At 37.8% G+C, this 19,093-nt stretch overlaps 3 protein-coding genes across 4 annotated transcripts in view; 2 read left to right on the top strand and 1 right to left on the bottom strand.

Annotated features, from left to right (window-relative positions):
* Positions 1-184: 184 nt before the first annotated feature.
* On the top strand, positions 185-12,011 carry best2 (bestrophin 2). The gene is made up of 10 exons (XM_007246710.4): positions 185-276; positions 2,435-2,618; positions 3,538-3,632; positions 4,208-4,441; positions 5,563-5,717; positions 6,569-6,646; positions 8,368-8,520; positions 9,458-9,538; positions 10,342-10,496; positions 10,745-12,011. The coding sequence occupies exons 2-10, from the start codon at positions 2,467-2,469 to the stop codon at positions 11,580-11,582; spliced, it is 1,941 nt and encodes a 646-aa protein (XP_007246772.3). The 5' UTR covers positions 185-276; positions 2,435-2,466; the 3' UTR covers positions 11,583-12,011.
* A 706-nt stretch (positions 12,012-12,717) lies between these two features.
* LOC111193519 (F-box only protein 48) lies at positions 12,718-16,327 on the bottom strand. The gene is made up of 3 exons (XM_022674584.2): positions 16,237-16,327; positions 14,653-14,978; positions 12,718-13,575 (listed from the first exon to the last, which is right to left on the bottom strand). Exons 2-3 carry the CDS (start codon positions 14,938-14,940, stop codon positions 13,414-13,416), a joined length of 450 nt encoding a protein of 149 aa, XP_022530305.2. The 5' UTR covers positions 14,941-14,978; positions 16,237-16,327; the 3' UTR covers positions 12,718-13,413.
* Positions 16,328-17,305: 978 nt separating this feature from the next.
* aplf (aprataxin and PNKP like factor) overlaps positions 17,306-19,093 on the top strand; it is a 34,167-nt gene continuing 32,379 nt past the window's right edge. For both annotated transcript variants that reach the window (XM_049469708.1, XM_049469709.1), the window contains exons 1-2: positions 17,306-17,401; positions 18,385-18,478. In XM_049469708.1, coding sequence (XP_049325665.1) covers positions 18,386-18,478 — 93 coding nt within the window. In that variant the 5' untranslated portion in view covers positions 17,306-17,401; position 18,385. The remainder of the gene's footprint in view (positions 17,402-18,384; positions 18,479-19,093) is intronic.

The following is a 19,093-nucleotide window of genomic DNA, read 5'->3' on the forward strand; positions in this document are numbered from 1 at the left end:
AACGTAATAGAAGAGGGTTAACTGTGCTATAGGCATGGATGATGTTTTCGTGTACTGTGTTACGGGAACATATTCTGAGTTTTTTTGCTGAGTTAGGGTGGTGCAGCAGCAGCAGGAGTAAATGGTGAGGGTGAGGTGAATAGAGCCGAGGGGAGGTGGTGAGCTTTAACGGAGCTGCTGGAGGAGCCGGAGAGGGTTTATAATGCTCCTCTATCCGGAGCTGTGAGGAGCTGTGAGCTGGATCCTTCCCTGTCTAAAACATCCTTCTGATTTAAGGTAAGTATTTAAAATATATATATATGTTTATACATATTGTATAAAAAAATAGGGTAGAGTATATAACAAAAAAAAAAAAAAACTTAAATGTGGTGTTTACAAAAATGATGGAACATTACTTAATGTTAATATGGTAAATTTAAACAAAAAAAAGTAAATAAAACGGAATTTCTGCCTAAATTGTACAGAACTCATTAATATTATAATAAAAATAAATTGCATAAAATGCATAAAATTTGAACAGGTATGCCCAATCAATTGCAAATGCAAATGCAGTTTAAAATCTGTTCTACAGCTAAATTTTTTACTTTACATTAAACATCAAAATATTAACTTTCTGTATTGTAGACATTTTATGAGAACATAATTTTTTAGGTTTTAAACTTTGATTAAATTTAAACGTTTTGTATTATAGACTTTTTTAAATCCAGTTTTTTAAATTGTAGACTTTTTAAAAATTTTTAAATCTGTTTTTCTTTGCATTGTAGACATTAAATCTATACATTCTGCACAACTAGTTTTTACTGAAATGTTTGGGTTTTTTTTTTGCACTGTCGACTTTTGACATCCAGATTTTGTTTTGCAGTAAAAGTTCTTTTTTAAAAGTGTAGATATTTTTTAAACGTGTGAAATCTATACTTTTAGGCATTGTAGACCTTTACATCAAATCTCTTTGTATTGTAGACCTTTTGAAACTCAATTTCTTTGCATTATAGACTTTTTGAATGTAGACGTTTTGCATTGCAGAGTTTATTTGTCATTATTAAGTTAATGATCATGGTGATGATGAATCTGATTTGATATTCTGAGATCAGATAGTTGTGCAGTCATTACTCTTGCGTGTAGTGAGTGTGTGTGTGTGTGTGTGTGTGTGTGTGTGTGTGTGTGTATAGTTTATGTAACAGGGCCTCATCATGGCTAACAGGCCGAGACACTGTGTGGGGATGGGGGGGGTCTCCCCTCAGCTCAGTGAGTTTATATCACACTGCCTGCTGTTTACTGCACACTGCTGCACACACTGAGCAGCTCTCAGTCTGCAGTACGGGCAGAGTGACCAGTCTATCAGACGCTATTTAGACAAACTCGCCACTGGAGACTTTTATATTTAAAGTTTTATCTGCTTAAATTAATTTAATCTATTAATATACATCCATTCCTGCATCACTGATTGGTGGAAACTTCACACTAGACCTCAAGCAGTTTGGACTGTGTGTCTCTCCACTCTTCCTCCAGACTCTGCTCCCTTGATTTACTTTAAATGAAATGTAAAATTTACTGATGGTCAGTGATGGTTTGGAGAGACATGCCATCTGCTGGTGTTGATCCACTCTGTTTTATTATCAAGTCTAAAGTCAGTGCAGTTTAGTTTTCCCACAAAATCTTTTGTATATTAATAAATTAAATATATTGGGTTCAAACTGTCTGCAATGAAGAAGATGTAAAAATACAGTAAATTTAAGAAACACTACCTTTTGATATTAATTGCTGTGGAAAAAAAAATAGAGACCACTTCAGTTTCTGAATCAGTTTCTCTGATTTTGCTATTTATAGATTTATGTTTGAGTAAAATGAACATTGTTGTTTTATTCTATAAACTACGGACAATATTTCTCCCAAATTCCAAATAAAAATATTGTCATTTAGAGCATTTATTTGCAGAAAATGAGAAATGGCTGAAATAACAAAAAAATGCAGAGCTTTCAAAATGCAAAGAAAACAGAAAAAGTTCTTATTCATAAAGTTTTAAGAGTTCAGAAATCAATATTTGGTGGCATAACCCTGATTTTTAATCACGTTTTTTTTATTTTGGCATCATGTTCTCCTCCACCAGTCTTACACACTGCTTTTGGATAACTTTATGCTAATCACTCCTGGTGCAGAAATTCAAGCAGTTCAGTTTGGTGGTTTGATGGTTTGTGATCATCTATCTTCCTCTTAATTATATTCCAGAGGTTTTCAATTTGGTAAAATCAAAGAAACTCATCATTTTTAGGTGGCCTCTTATATATTTTCCAGAGCTGTATATATATTTTCTCTGCTGTCTCAACGTTTGTCTGATTCATGAAGTTGTAAATGTCTGACATCACCTGTTGTTTTGGATGTGGGGTGTACTTGTATATTTGGATGACGTCGTTGTGTGTGTGTTTGTCCGTTTCAGTGTTTATTGCAGTGTTTATCTCGGGCGCACTCATGACGGTGACGTACACCGCCCGCGTGGCCAACGCACGTTTCTGCGGCTTCTCCAAGCTGCTGCTGGCCTGGAGGGGCAGCATTTATAAAGTCCTGTACAAGGAGGTGCTGGCCTTCTTCATACTGTACACTGCCATCAGCATCACATACAGGTGAGAAAACCTCCTAAAATCAGTAGGTCTAAAGGGCTGCCACTGTGATTGAGAGATCACTAGTCCGAATCCCGGTGTTCTGTCGAATTCTCCTACCTTGTCGAACCGTGCTGCCCCAATGTATATTTAACTGTAAAAATACAAAAGAAGCACTATTTTAGGGCATGTACCCAGTGATATTGCAGTAGATGTACGTTATTAGATTTGGATTGCATAATTCATTGTACCATGGCAAAGTTATAGTAAATATAGCTCATTACAAACTGCTTTTGTATTTTATTTATGATAATAAGTGTAATTTTTAGTTTCCATTTACACTTTTGTGCAATGACAGTGCGTCCAGGTTGTTTAATGCACATAAACCCCCCCTAAACCAGATTAATTATACATAAAACAGGAGAAATAATTAAATTGTGTAGGTCGGCGCATGCGCAGTACGTTTGGGAAGCATGTATCGATGGGTAGGAAAATTCGACAGAACACCGGTCATGCAGCTTGCCACAGCTGCCGGGGCCATGAGAGAGCACAGTTGGCCTTGCTCTTTCTGGGTGCATACAGTAGATGGCGCTCTTTCTCCTCATCACTTGAAAGGGTGATGTGGATCAGCACAAGGCTGCGCCTGTGAGCTGATGTATCAGAACTGAGTCGCTTCACCTTCCTTTTGAGCGTTAGCGTTGTGATGCTACTCGGCAATTCTGCATCAGCATCAGTTCAAAAAGAGGCGGAGTCTCTCACCCTCCTTGTGTTGTGGCATCACTAGTGATGGGGGATCTACTGCTGAGTTGCTGTGGGACAATTTGCCTAGCTAAATTAGTAGCAAAAAATAAGAAAAATTTTGAAATAACTTTTAATAACTTTTGCCATAAAATCATTGTATTATTAGCTCTGTAATATCATAACCCATTTTGTATTTTTTCAGATTCTTTCTGTTGGATGAGCAGAAGAGATATTTTGAGAAACTCTCCATTTACTGCAACCACTACGCCAGCCTCATTCCCATGTCTTTTGTATTAGGTACGTCTTATGTATCAGTGCTAAGCTAATGACATAGCTTTCTTTCATTGATAAGTATACCACCCATTCCAGTATTTTTTTACCAGTTCTTTAACGCATTCCAAAAAAAGGTGGAATGCTAAAGCATCTACAATTTTATAATGCTGCCATTCCTTCTTACGATTAAATACCTTTAAAAAGACATTAGGGTACCAAGGATACCCACTTATAAAGTGTCGCAGGTGTTATTTTGTCTGATTCTTCCTTCAAACACTTATTTTAAGGTATGCAACAGTACAGAGTAATCATTGTCACATTTATATATTTGGTTTAAAACCATCAACACATTCTCTATTGGGGAAAGGTCAAGACTATAGGCAGGCGAGTCCAGTAGAGAAGTGGGTGGAGCTTACATAAGGCTTGTGTTGTGTACAGTAGTAAAGTTGTAAGTGGTATTAGTGAATACAGTAACTCTGTATTGTAGAGAAGTGGGCGGAGCTTCTTCTGGTCATGGTGAACATAAGGCTTGTGTGGTGTACAGTAGTAAAGTAAAACTCTGTACTGAATTTTTGCTTTTTTTTTGTACATTTCCACAGGGTTTTACGTGACTCTGATAGTGAACCGCTGGTGGAGTCAGTACACCTCCATCCCTCTGCCGGACAGCATCATGTGTGTGCTCTCCGGAGGTCTGCAGGGTGGAGATGAACGTGGTCGGCTCCTCCGCCGGACGCTCATGCGCTACGCCAGCCTGGCCTCGCTGCTCATCCTGCGCTCTGTCAGCACCGCCGTCTTCAAACGCTTCCCCACCATGGACCACGTAGTGGAGGCAGGTGAGTGTGATTGGCTGGCAAGACTGTCTGTACTGAATCTTGGCCCACCCCCTTTGCCAATTGGCTTCTTTATTATTGGTTTATTTATTAATTTGCATTTTATGCAGTGATTTACATTCAATTTCGCCAAAAACTGTCAGTGCGCCTTATGTATAAATTCTACTATTCAGGTATTAAGGAGCAGTAAAGCCACTTTGCTGAAGTACAGCGACACAGTTACACAGGAGTTTCAGTGAAGTTTCTCCAGCACTAAGCCTGGAGCTGGAGCTGTTTTAGCGCTAGCTCTTTTACCATTCAGGGCATGAGTACATTCGACTGTAGTCTGCAAATTTGCTGTGTTAAAACAAGCTACGTTGGACGAACCGCTAGCTAATATCGCTCTGGGTTCCTCAGTGTCGCGCTGTCGGGTTGCATTTAAGTCCCGCTACCACTAGCGGTTAGCCACTAATGCTAATGCTGCTGCACCCAGCCTTAGTGCGAATCTGGAAATCTAAGCTTACTGTAAATAAACAAAAGCGCTTTACTCACCCAAAGAATCAGTTTACGGGAGAGAAAATAGGTAAAGTAAATGTTTTTAAAAGAATTACAGTTTAGTTTACTTAGCATGGCTTTACTCATCTTAGTTAACCTCTTCACCACCACCACCAAGCAGCAATGAAACCTGCTGAATTAGATGGAAAACATGGCGACACCCCTGTTCATTGCTTTATAATCTATAATACTTATAAACCTTATGTATGAAAATAGACCAGAAAACAGACATTCATTGATAGTGCTTCGGTGCGCCTTATAGTGGAACAAATAGGCTAAACCACTCTAAAACTTAAGTTAAAGTATAAATATAAATTGTTTGTTGTAATAAACAAACAGTGACGTAATAGCAAGAGGAAAAAATGTAAAGACATCAGTAATGAAATGACAATAGTTTGTATGGAATTTACATTAATCAATGTTAATCATTATTAATCAAGTGCTCAGTCTATACAATATTTGTGTTGTTTAGTTGTGTCTTAAAGCATAAATACCATATTTTTCTATCTATCTATCTATCTATCTATCTATCTATCTATCTATCTATCTATCTATCTATCTATCTATCTATCTATCTATCTATCTGTTAGGTTTTATGACGCGGGAGGAGAGGAAGAAGTTTGAGAGTCTGCACTCTCCCTATAATAAATACTGGATCCCGTGTGTGTGGTTCACTAATTTGGCTGCCGTCGCTCGATCTGAAGGCCGAATCAAAGACGACAACACTTACAAACTGCTGTTGGAGGTAATCAATCAAAAAGTCAGCCTACAAATCAATAAATTAATCTTTACAGCATTCATACAATTATAATGAACACACTTCTCCTAAAATAGAGGCGGGGCGGCACGGTGGCGCGGTGGGTAGCACTTCCGCCTCACAGCAAGACGGCCTGGGTTCGATTCCCGGCTGGGGCGTCCCGGGTCTTTCTGTGTGGAGTTTGCACGTTCTCCCCGTGTCTGCGTGGGTTTCCTCCGGGTTCTCCGGTTTCCTCCCACAGTCCAAAGACGGCACGTTCAGGCTAATTGGAACTTGATTGAAAGTGCCCCTTAGGTGTGAGTGTGTGAGTGAATGTGTCTGTGTGTTTGTCTGTGTCTGTCTGCCTTGCGATGGCTTAGATCGTAGAACCTTGTGATTAGACAGTACCTTTCCTGCCGCGAAATAGCCGACGAGCTGATGTGGCGTTAAACTCGACTACCCAACCCAACCCAACCCTAAAATAGAGGCCCATCCTTAGGCAAAAAAGGCAAAAAAAATAGGCAAATTATGGATTTTTAAAAAGCAGATCTCTTAAATTTTAACCAGTAAGAGCTGAATATTTCTGAATATTGGAACCAAATTCAAAATTGAATCAGATAAATCCAACAAACAGCTCTTTCATTCATACTTTTATCGTGGGCACATGACTAAATATGTTTTATTTAGGATAAATATCCTGATGTAACAAATGACAACAACAGTTTTAACTACTCAGATTTTTTTTTTACATCATACTCTAGAAATCAGGTCAGAAGCATTTTAATCGTTCAAATTGTTGGGACAAGTAAGTAAAATTGGGTTTAACTGCACATGTTTTGTATATATATATCGATGTGTAGGAGCTGAATAAGTTCAGAGGGAAATGCAGCCTGCTGTTCCACTACGACATGATCAGCGTACCACTCGTCTACACACAGGTAAACTGTTCACAAGATATACGGCACTGAAAAAAGAAGTAATTAAAATGATTCATTTTTAACCCTTTCATGCATAGAGGTCACTACAGTGTACAGCTGTTTAAAATTGTTTTTTCTTTAAATATGCTTGCAATTTTGGGCACTGCTGCATATAGTCCACTGTAGTGGAAGCTATTGCATCATCCTATACAAAAAAATCCCATTGGTTGGTCATTGTAATGGGAAAAAGAAGTCAATGAAATCAAGATGGCCGGCAGACAGGGAAAACCACCAAACACCTTGGCTATTTTTGTTTCTACCTTTTATAAAATTATATCACTGCAGGTAAAAAAATATATAATTACATCAAGTAACATCTAAGGTGACATATTATGTAAAGATTTTCGAAATTTTGATTTTATATTTGAGGGAATTGTAGATTAATCATCTGTCCACTTAATTGTACATCATGCATCATTAGCTATTTTTCAACTTTTATGCAATGTCAATTACTTCCAGTGTTGTTTTTAAAATAATTCATATTGTTTAATGTTTTGGCTGTAAATCAACTTCTTTAATTGAGGAATGGCTGCCAGTACAGACAGTTGCAAGCAGATAAGTAGGGTCAAGCAGTGATAGTGAAGGTGAGTCTGGAAATGTTACTGAGGGAGTTGAGGCTGAGGAACGGAGATGAAGGAGATGAGGCTGTTGAAACTAAGGGCACCCCAATATCCAGTATGCCCCTGGAAACCACTGGCCCCAGCTCAAGAAAGTATAAAATGCCAGCACACGAAGAACCAAGTACATCTGCAAGCAGTGTCTTGTAGCTTTGTGCCCTGTATGCTTTGGCAACCATCATAGAAAATAGTCTCAGAAATTAGCAACAAGCATGATTTGACAGGAAATATGATACATGCTATAAAATACTATAAGAGAATATGCTCACTTAACAGTTCAGAGACTTGACAAGAATACAGTATGATAATACCAGTCACAATCAAGATTCTATAAGGTTCTACGGTTCAGAGACATTTTCTTGTGTCACAATATCCTCCTCAGTTCCACTATTCCAACAGAATACCATATTACAACTGTATAACTGAATTACATTTGTGTTTTTTTTACAACAAAAAATGCATGAAGTACACTTGAGTGGACAGATAAATATTTCTTTATCGAATAAAGATAGAATATATATTTTTTTCAAACCTTGTTTTACATCCCTAAGGATGTATAAAAACACTTAGAAAAAAAATCCTGACTGAGTTTATTATAATTCATGCATGAGAGGGTTAATCACATTATTTTAATTTAATCAGATTAATCACAACAATATTTTGTGATTAACTGCGATTAAATGCACTTGTTCTTCTTATGTTTTTATAATGGATATTTCAATTTAAATAAAACAATGAATGTAAAAAAATGCTTTTTTAAACACGTGCAACATGCAGCGCAGATGTATTAAATGGATTGGGGTGGCTGTGAGCAGTGAACGCTGCACATACAGTGCTCAGTGTGTAAACAGCCTGGAGCAGCAGCAGAGACAGTGTTTGTTCATAGCAGTATATAATCTGGCTAATAATATATCAGATTAAACTGTGCTTTATCAGCAATTTAGTTCAATTAAAAAATAATTATATTTGATAGCTGTGTCTCTATTTGAGACCAGATCACGTTTTCACCACAAGCAACGTGTGGTATAATTATGATTGATGCTGAATTTGAAACCTCCTCCTCAGGTGGTGACGCTGGCCGTCTACAGCTTCTTCCTGGTGTGTCTGATTGGCCGGCAGTTTCTAGACCCCAGGCAAGCGTATCCAGGTCACGACCTTGACCTCTACGTGCCCATCTTCACCCTGCTGCAGTTCTTCTTCTACGCTGGCTGGCTGAAGGTCAGGACAGACCCTGTTACAACATGAATCACTTCCTTAGTTTTCTGTACTTTTAAATGATGTGTGTGTTAAATAACATCACTTTATATAGAGCATTGTGATTTAGTGAAAATGAGAAAATATTTAAAACAGCAGTCCCTAATTTTCTTTTGAATTTGAAGGCCGCTAAGGCAAAAATGACCACAATTAAAGCGTTTTTTAAAAGTTAGGAAATGTTGATAACATTTAAGGATATTTAAAGCAGCACTAGGTAGGATTTCCTTGATTTTTAAACTTTTTAAAGAAGTAAAATTACAGCTTTAAACTCAGTGCAGCGCTGCATTGGGGTGTAATAGGAGGAATAGCGGTGCTCTCGTGTCTGTGTTGGAGCTCCTCTGAGCTCAAACCAGACTCTGTAAGTTTTCTGAGGCGGCGAGAACTGCGACCTGCTTTCCGGCCTTTAGTTCTAACAGTTCTACAAGGACTACTGGTTCATTTTTTACAAACTAACATACAGACACTCTGGCAGAAGCTGGAAAGAGACCGAATATGTCTGTGAAAGCCAGAAAACGAGAAAGAGAAACTAATCCTCCTGAAACATTTATTACACTCTACAACTGTAGGGGGAGCCCACAAGCACAAATCTCAATCCTACCTAGTTGAGCTTTAATGGAAAAATATGGTTTAGGGTTTAGTGGCTCTTTAATATATTAATACTGATAACAGCTTGAGTGGGCTGGTAAGTTTTTTGAACCTAATTGCTCTTTACATTTTGACAGCATTAATAAATATACTCAAAACACACATTTTAAAGAGCAGTTTCTTTACATTAACCTGCATTAAAATTTCTCTGAATCTCTAACTCACAATTAACAGACTAATGCTTTAATACAATTTTGGTTTTTGATTAGCTTGTAGTGTCTTGGGGATTAATCTGTGTATGATTGTTGATAAACAGGTGGCAGAGCAGCTTATTAACCCATTCGGAGAAGATGATGATGACTTTGAGACCAACTGGCTCATAGACAGGAACTTCCAGGTATTCATTCATTCATTTATTCATTTATTATTTCAGTCACTCAATGAAACTGAAACACCTGGTTTTAGAGCACAATAATTGATTGTGGTGACGGACAGTTATGGTGGAAACAGGAGAGTTGAGGTGCACATTGAATTCTGTCGTGATTTGATCAGCCGTGTTTTTATGTTTTTTGGAAACAATCCGGGTTAGCACCCGAACATCCTTTTCAGACAGCTTCCTCTTACAGCGTCCACAGTTAATCCTGTTGGATGTGGTTGGTTCTTCTTGGTGGTATGCTGACATTACCCTGGATACCGTGGCTCTTGATACATCACAAAGACTTGCTGTCTTGGTCACAGATACTCCAGCAAGACGTGCACCAACAATTTGTCCTCTTTTGAACTCTGGTATGTCACCCATAATGCTGTGTGCATTGCAATATTTTGAGTAAAACTGTGCTCTTACCCTGCTAATTGAACCTTCACACCTTCACAATTGAACCTTGTGCAATTAATGAAGATTGGCCACCAGGCTGCTCCAATTTAGCCATGTGTTTCAGTTTCATTGTCCAACCCCTGTATATTTATGTATTAATTAATAAATCTATATTAAAGGTATAAGTTGAGGAAGTTTTATGGGTTCTTCCGTTTAAAACTGTAGAGGAACCACTTGAGGTGCTTTTAGAAGAAAATATCCCTCAAAACAGCTTAAGAGGTTCCACCACAGTTTCAAATTGAAGAACCCCCCTAAAGAACTACATCTTGGCACATTTAATTAGTTTTATTTATTTATCTATTTTTTTCATTTATTTCCCACTCCAGGTGTCTATGATGGCGGTGGATGAGATGTTTGGGGATTTGCCGATGATGGAGCGTGATCGTTACTGGAATGATTCGAACCCTCGGCCGCCGTACACCGCCGCTACTCTCTTCGTCCTCCGTAAACCCTCATTTCAGGGCTCCACCTTCGACATGGCGTGAGTCTTACAGCTACCAAAATATCACAGGGAGGAGTATAGTAATTCACAATTACAAAAAAAAACATTCACTACAAACATAAGTTCCCACCATCTTGTTTTTAATCAGTTGAGGTAATGTTGCAATGTGAATACTAGATGCTACAGGCAGTGCCTCCATATGAGGCCAAAGTATCATGGTTTTTAATTGTTCTGTATATTGGATATTAAATATAAAACTGCGTTTCTGTCTCATTTTCCAAATCCAGAATTCCCAAAGAGGAGATGCACTTCCAGCCTCTGGAGGAGATTGCGGAGAATCTGGAAGAATCCGTGACTCGGAATCACAACCTCGCCCTTTTCAACCGCCTCTTAAACTCCGCCCCCTCTCCTACAGGATTTGTGGGCGGAGCTTTCCGCAGAGCCTCCGCACAACTGCAGCGACTGACGCATACCGCCAGCCCTGACCCCTCCTACTCGGATGGGGAGGAGGACGGAGAGGGTTGCGTTGGGCGCAGCGGAGGAGCGGGTGGGTCCCTTCCATCTGGATTGGGACAAGACACCCAGAGCACCATCTGCAGCTGTGGAGGACCTGGAGAGATTAAAGTACCTGCATTACCTGCAGTATCTGACCTACCGTTTGACAAAATGAATGAGATAGGAAATGAAGACGGATTGAAGAATCTGCGGAAGAAGTCGGAGAACAATGAAACAGAGGAGAGGCGACTTCCACTACCAGCACCCTTCCCTAAAGAACCATGTGACAGACCCAAAGCTTCACGCTCAAGTGCCTTCACGCTTTCCTTGGGTCTGGTAAAGCCTCAGCTTTCCCCTTCAGCCACCGCCAACCGCTCAATTCCAGACTTCTTCTCCTTCCAGCCAATTGGAGACCAGTCAAAAGTCATGACCCCGCAGTCGACCAGTGGCAAAGCACCATCAGGTATGTCGCTCCTGGCGGTTCCGAGCTTGGATATCCCATCGTTTCCTGAAGTGAGGGATCCAAGATCTTCTCCTGAAGAACTTACGCAGCGTCTACGAAGCATCAGCATAGGCTCAGAGGTCATCAATTCGTCCAACAAGACTGTGGAGAGACTGAGCAACCTTTGATCACTAGATAGAAATATGATGTTTCACTCATCATCAAAAAATTCTTGCACCTAGGAATAGTGGGAATCTACTGCTGGATTGAAGAACCTGCAGAAAAAGTCAGAGAAGAATGAAACAGAGGAAAGGCGACCTCCAGTACCAGTGCCCTTCCCTAAAGGACCATGTGACAGACTCAAAGCTTCACGCTCAAGTGCCTTCACTCTTTCCGTGGGTCTGGTAAAGCCTCAGCTATAAATATGTTGCTAACAAACAGCTCTGGAAAAAAATTAAGAGCACTTCAGTTTCTTAATCATTTTTTTCTGATTTTGCTATTTATAGGTTTATATTTCATTAAAATGAACATTGTTGTTTTATTCTATAAACTACAGACAACATTTCTAAAATAAAAATATTGTCATTTAGAGCATTTATTTGCAGAAAATGAGAAATGACTGAAATAACAAAAAAGCTGCAGAGCTTTCAGATCTCAAATAATGCAAAGAAAACAAGTTCATATTCATAAAGTTTTAAGTTTTAAGAGTTCAGAAATTAATAACCCTGGTTTTTAATCACAGTTTTCATGCACCTTGGCATGTGCTTCTCCACCAGTCTTACGCACTGCTTTTGCACTCCTGGTGCAAAAATTCAAGCAGTTTGGTTTCAAAGCTTTAGATCATCCATCTTCCATTTGAGTATATTGCAGAGGTTTTCAATTTGGTAAAAACAAGGAAAACATCATCATTAAGTATATAACAGTTTATGTTATATTAAAGCAAATAATCTCACCTGTCCTAGGACTTGCGGGACTCTCTCACATATTGGTAGCGGCTCCCTGATGCCCTCAAAATTACTAATGTAATGGTTTTGATGAAGGTCTTGACTGGAGCAGGTGGGGTGGCTGGATGCTACCTCCCAGAGTAATGAGTTTTTTTATAAGGGTGGGATGTGTAATGCAGTGTTGCAGTGGTTATTAATCACAGACACCAGTTTTGAGGTACCAGTCTGCTAATTAGTGCTTCTGGTCCTGATGTAAGTACACAGTTTACCTCAAGAAGAGTTTGTGAAATAGATCATTGCTTACAGAACATGTATGAGGCTCAGGTTTTGGAAGAGTACTTTAAGAGACACATAGAACTCCCATTGAAATAGGAATTGATAGCATTTAAATATTGTTTATTTGAATGAAGATGATGATGATGGCACTCAAATATTTGCATGATTTTGTTTTAAAAAAATGACTAGAAGTTTATCTGTCAATATTAAAGGCAAATGTGATTAAAAAACAAAACAACTTCAGAAGAAGAAATAAAGAAGATAATTTAACATACAAATCATATATTAGCTTTAAAAACAATATCCACAAATAAAGAAAAATAATTAAAGTTCCAGCACTTGTTATATATAAACAGCACACCACATTCTCTTATCGAGTCTCTTATTAAGTGCAGATTTAAAATATAATACTTTTCAATGACAAACAATAATGATCAAAATAACAAAGTACATTCCTTATACCGTAAATGCTAACATATGATTTTCTTTTTTTTTGTGTATGATTCATTCTGTGTTGTCATACAATGTAATAAACTCCTCATTAATGAATTAAAAAGGCTGCTTTCTTCTTTAAATAAAAAAAAGAAAAAAGAAATGAAATCATGAATCATATCAGCCCCCAATTTGATGACGCATTCGTCCATCTTCGTTTTACACTGATTACAAAAAAGCTCGTAAAAATGTCCTTAAAATACGTAATTCGTGGTAATTATTCCACAGAGTGAAGGATCCAGTGCATCAGGGAGGAGCACATACAGTACTTCAGTTGATTTAGCTCCACCCTAACAGTCTATTGAGTCTATCGCTCCAGCTCCGCCTCCAGGATCTCCCCCCAGGTCTCCACGTCCAGGGGACACATGCTGTTGGGTGGGAGATCGTCAGCACTGCGGATGTTACTGTACCGGCCCTTTAACCACCTTCTCTTCACGCAGCCCTTCCGATAATTATGCACCAGAGTAACCTGGGAAAAGGAAACAAAAAAACAGACTGTGTTAGTTGTGCTTATTCTAAAAAATGTCAAAAGGATCATTTACAGAACTTCCCTCTTACACTAAATTTAGACACCCGATTAGCCCAATTTCGGTGGACTTGTTTGTGTGCTTTGAACCTAAGCATGCCTGAGCTTGCGGTCACGGAAGGGCATTTATTACAAGCACTTGTGCAGTAGGGACAAGCATTTTTTTTTATTAATTTCAACAATCAAGTGCTAGCATGGTTCGTTGGTTGCATTTTGTTTGATTTAGGTTTGTGCCTGTGTGAAAACAAACCAAGCCATGAGGGAAAACTCTCCAATTAAACAACTGATTTGAACCAGAGAGACAAACTAAAGAAACCAGAAACAAGAAGCAAGCTTAAGTGATCATAACATGCTAATGTGAACTGCTATCAGTCACAATGGAGAAGCAGACTGGCCACAGTGATCTACTGCTTCTGCAGCAATTAGTGGGACAGAAAAATATAATGGTGCATCTCAAAAATTAGAATACTATTGAAAAGTTACTTTATTTCAGTAGTTGTGAAACTCATATATTATATAGATGTATTAAACACACAGAGTGATCTATTTTAAGCGTGTATTTCTTTTATTGTTGATGATAATTATGGCTCCAAAAATCAGTGTTATATTGTAGAATATTATATAAGATCAATTGGTACTTTTGGTAGTGTGGGCAGTGTGCCTGCTGGAAAATGAAATCCACATCTCCATCAAAGTTGTCAGTAGCAGAGGTTCAGCATGAAGTGCGGTAAGATTTTGTGGGAAAACAAAACTGCACTGACTTTAGACTTGATAATAAAACACAGTGGATCAACACCAGCAGATGACATGTCTCTCCAAACCATCACTGACCATCAGTAAATTTTACATTTCATTTAAAGTAAATGAAGGGAGCAGAGTCTGGAGGAAGAGTGGAGAGACACACAGTCCAAGCTGCTTGAGGTCTAGTGTGAAGTTTCCACCAATCAGTGATGGTTTGGAGTGACTTGTTTAGTACTGAATGTTCCTATAAAAACAGGCTATATTTCACAATATACCAACCTTCCACGTCAGTCCGTCCTGCCTGTCCCCGTCCACGTCCCTGCGACACACGGCCAGTACGGTCAGGCAGTGGCTCCTCCACAGGTAGTCGCTGCCCTCGATGATGTCGTTCCACTGCTTGCAGGTGAGCGAAGCGCTGCACAGGCTCCTCAGGTCCAGCTCGCTGAAGATCCGCACGCTCATCTCCGTCGGGAGTGTCTCTGTGAAGTCCTGCTGGGAGATCAGGGCGGGTCTTCCTTCACTGAAAACACAGACGTCGCTCTTCCTTTTACAGACATGCTGCTGCATCTCTCAGCATCACCCAGGTCTTCAGTTCAGCAGAGCGTCTGTATCAGAACACAGGCAGATACAGCATGATAAAGTTAAGAGTTTTGCAGCAGATATTAAATTGTAAAATGTGATTTTAGGTGTGTTATATCGCCAAGGAGGTAATATAGCCATTTTACATACTACACAAAAGCTGTAGCTACCACCACCATGTTTATTCTGTTTTATATGTAATGAATGCAATACAAATATATACATTTTGTTTATTATGCATCACCACTGTTTTATATGCAATGATGATTTGAAAATGGCAGTGCAAATAAAAATTCTCTATAGTTGGCCTTCTCCATGAGAGTTTAACAGATAAACCACCAGGCCAAATCCTTACCAGTCTTACATAACCATAACATAGCCATAATTGGCTTAATAATTACCCTGCTGGTAGCTGCTTTCAGATTGTCTAGGCTGGTCTCATTCATTTTGGAGGAGCTTGACTGTTGTCAGGGTTTTAATCAATCAGTGGAGTACCTGTGTTTTCCATTACCAATATAGCAATTGTGGTTTTATTCTATAAACTACGGACAACATTTCTACAAAATTCCAAATAAAATATTGTCATTTAGACCATTTATTTGCAGAAAATGAGAAATGGCTGAAATAACAAAAAAGATGCAGAGCTTTTAGACCTCAAATAATGCAAAGAAAACTAAGTTAATATTAATATATTAATAAAGAGTTCAGAAATCAATATTTGGTGGAATAACCCTGGTTTTTAATCACAGTTTTCTTGCATCTTAGCATGTTCTCCTCCACCAGTCTTACACACTGCTTTTGGATAACTTTATGCCACTCCTGGTACAAAAATTCAAGCAGTTCAGTTTGGTTTGATGGCTTGTGATCATCCATCTTCCTCCTGATTATATTCCAGAGGTTTTAAATGAGGTAAAATCAAAGAAACTCATAACTCTTTTTTTTTTTTAGAGCTATTATAACAGTTATAATGAACATAGTGACCCTAGCAGACCAAAACTCCTTTCCTCTCAGCACTTATTGGACTTTAAAAGCATTTAACCCCAAATATTCCAAATAAACCCCAGAATCAGCTCGGGAAATGATATTAAAGCTAAAAACAGTAACAGAACTGCAGAAACTGACCTTACTACTGTAACCTACACACTACTCTCTGGTAAACAGTCGAAACTAAAGCGAATAAACGCATTTTTCATCATTTCTGTTCTATAAATTAAGCCCAGAGCACCGGTCGTGTGATATATAATCGATAGAATCAGATTAATGATCCAGAAATATGAATTTTACCCGGTTTAATCCTCGTCGCTCCGGTTTCTGACAGCTGACCGTTTAAATGCCCCGTTCCTGTTTATTTACAGCGCTGGCGTCACTACAACGCCCGTCCTCACTGCGCATGCGCACAACAATTTAAGCTTTTTAAAATTTTGCGGAAATTTTTATTTTTTATTTTTTTATATTGTGTATAAATATACGTACATAAACAATAATATAATGAATAAAAAATAATGATTGATACTATTATCACCGTAAAATAAACAATAAGAAAAACGTGGTCACGTGTGCAGCTGCTTTCTTTTAAAAATAGACTGCGCATGCGCCATCGCTCGTCTTTGCCCGTTTTTTTTTTCTTGTAATTAATTATTATATTACTATTCAATAAGTTACAAAAAAGGAAATCATTTCTATATTTATGAATACAACTTATATTTTACATTTTATTTTTTCTGTTTTGGTGCTAAAAAGCGTTCTGAAATAAGTAAATATAAAAAAAAAATAAGAAAATGAGAAACAAGTAATTCGGATCAACTTTAATTACAAGTCGGACAGCAGTATCAAAATGTTCTATCTATGAATCTATCTATTTATTATTTTTAATGTATATATTTGGTGTGCTCATGATGTATTTTCTTAATCATTTTATTTAATTTTTTCCTCTACTTTTTGGATTTCTCATCTTAACTTATTTTTAATTCTAACTCTCTATTAAGTTTTAAATATTCTGTTTGCAAACATGATATTAAAATTCTTGATATTAATAACAGTACTCTCGTTTTAAAATGTTTTTTTTTGGTTATGGATTATACTTTTGGTTCTCAAAACATTTGACCCTATTTTGACGATATACAAAAGGAAGAAAATATATTATTTAAAACAATTCAGATTAATTAAAATAAACATCAGACAGCTGCTATTTTTTGCATTCTTTTTTTCTATATACAAAAGCTTTAATCGTTAAATTATTATATTTGATACATTTTGCAGCATTTCTCCATAGGGACTAATGGATCCGGGTCTCTCTCAGCAGCGCCCCCTGCAGTCTGAGTGAATCCGGACGCTGGTCTGAGGAAGGAGCGCTTCTCGGCGGATCAGCTCTGTGGCTCTGTGTAGTCGGAAGTTTGGATCACGTTGGGCATGTTTTAGCGGCAGCAGCAGAACTGCAGGAACCAAACAGGTAAGAGAGACCTACCACCGTTCTGTACGCGCTACATTTACTCACCTTTACCTGCTGCACTCAGGAGCGCGTGGGCTGTTAGGGTGTGTATTTATCTTTATACAGAGAGAGAGATATAGTTCATCATCCATAACACTGTAAAGTCTGCACACTACTACTGCTACTCTCTCCAAACACCCACCCAACTAGTTATAAAGCTCTATCTAAATGAATTGCTTAGATATGTGTGCCCACTGACTTATACCCTATACATCTAATTAAACCATTATTTAAGCTCGTATGGAAATCTGCAAACCAGCGCCAATAACACAATACCAGCAGTAAAACATGTAGAACATAGAATAATACACCTGATCAGTATAGGAATCTATATAACTACAGTACCAGTCAAAACCAGTTTGGACCTCTTCCTCTCATTCAATGTTTTTTATTTTCTCATTTTTTCTTACATAGTACATTAATACTGATATCATCCAGACTATGAAGGAACACATAAGGAATCATGTAGTAACTTAAAAGTGTTAAACAAACCAAAATACTCTGTTAACTGCTGTTAACTTGTGGTTTCTGAGGCTGGTAACTCAATCTCAATGAACTTATTCTGTGCAACAAATGGAAACGTCTGCTCTTCTTTTCCTGGAGTGGTCCTGATGAGTGCCAGTTTCATCATGCCATTTTTGAACAATCACTTAACGATACTTTTATTTACTTAACGTAATTTTTTCATATTTTTATTATATTGTTTATAATTTCATATGTTGTGTTGTGTGGTCAGGTTTAGGTCAGGGGATTGTGGAGGACAAACACTTTTTTTAGTTAAATTTTACGTTTTAGTACAAAATTCCATATGTGCCCTTTAATCTTTAAATGTCTTTAACATTAATCTACAATGTACAAAATACATTAAATAAAGAATATGTATATGTATAGAATATATATATGGACCAGTTGTAAAAATGTCCTTCTCATTTTGTCAAACACAGAATGCCAGGGTTCGAGTTGGAGCCAGTGGAAGGAGGCCAGCCCATTGACCTACCGTATGGAGAGACCGTCATAGGAAGAGGACCATTTCTTGGAGTAAGTTCTGTATTATTATTAGAAAGAGTTAGTATTGATATATCAATATATATATATATATATATATATGCGATTGATTATCGCAATTTTTTTTTTTTTTTTTTGCATTGATTTAAAAAAACACTATTGATTTTTCTTAATTCCTTTGCATGTAAAGATTGGTGTCAGAAGTGGTTCATTTACACTACATTCACACAGTGCATAAAAATGGCCCAAAATCTGATTTTCTGGCCAAATACGGAATTTAGTTTAGGCTGTACTAACAGTCTTTTTAATGTGACCTGTATCTGACATCTGTCTGAACAGTGCTTGCTTTTTTAAGCTGCTGCTAGGCTTTTAATCAAACATTTAAAATTAAGTGGTTAAATACCCTGTTTTTTTTACTGCTAAAGCCTTGCTGTTGTCCATTTTCCTATCTCCTCCCTTCCATTTTCCGCTGTGCTCATAAGTCGCATTAATTCAGATCAGGCCGTTCGGACAGTCACATTGTTACATGAAGTGGATACGTATCAGGTTTTAACACCATATTTTAAAGTGCCTAAATCAGAAATGATTTTTTTATTTTTTTTGGGCTGTTTACACAGCCACAAAAACCTATTTGTGTCACATATGACA

The sequence above is a fragment of the Astyanax mexicanus genome, chromosome 21 (genome assembly GCF_023375975.1).
Source record: "Astyanax mexicanus isolate ESR-SI-001 chromosome 21, AstMex3_surface, whole genome shotgun sequence".
Lineage (NCBI taxonomy): Eukaryota > Metazoa > Chordata > Actinopteri > Characiformes > Acestrorhamphidae > Astyanax > Astyanax mexicanus.

Bases quoted from the DNA above. Each gene is read 5' to 3' on its own strand.
- best2 (XM_007246710.4), top strand. From the start codon at position 2,467: ATGACGGTGACGTACACCGCCCGCGTGGCCAACGCACGTTTCTGCGGC. The intron at 2,619-3,537 runs GTGAGAAAACCT...GTATTTTTTCAG, and splicing joins GCCATCAGCATCACATACAG to ATTCTTTCTGTTGGATGAGC. The intron at 3,633-4,207 runs GTACGTCTTATG...ACATTTCCACAG, and splicing joins TCCCATGTCTTTTGTATTAG to GGTTTTACGTGACTCTGATA.
- LOC111193519 (XM_022674584.2), bottom strand. From the start codon at position 14,940: ATGCAGCAGCATGTCTGTAAAAGGAAGAGCGACGTCTGTGTTTTCAGT. The intron at 13,576-14,652 runs GTTGGTATATTG...TCCTTTTCCCAG, and splicing joins AGGACGGACTGACGTGGAAG to GTTACTCTGGTGCATAATTA.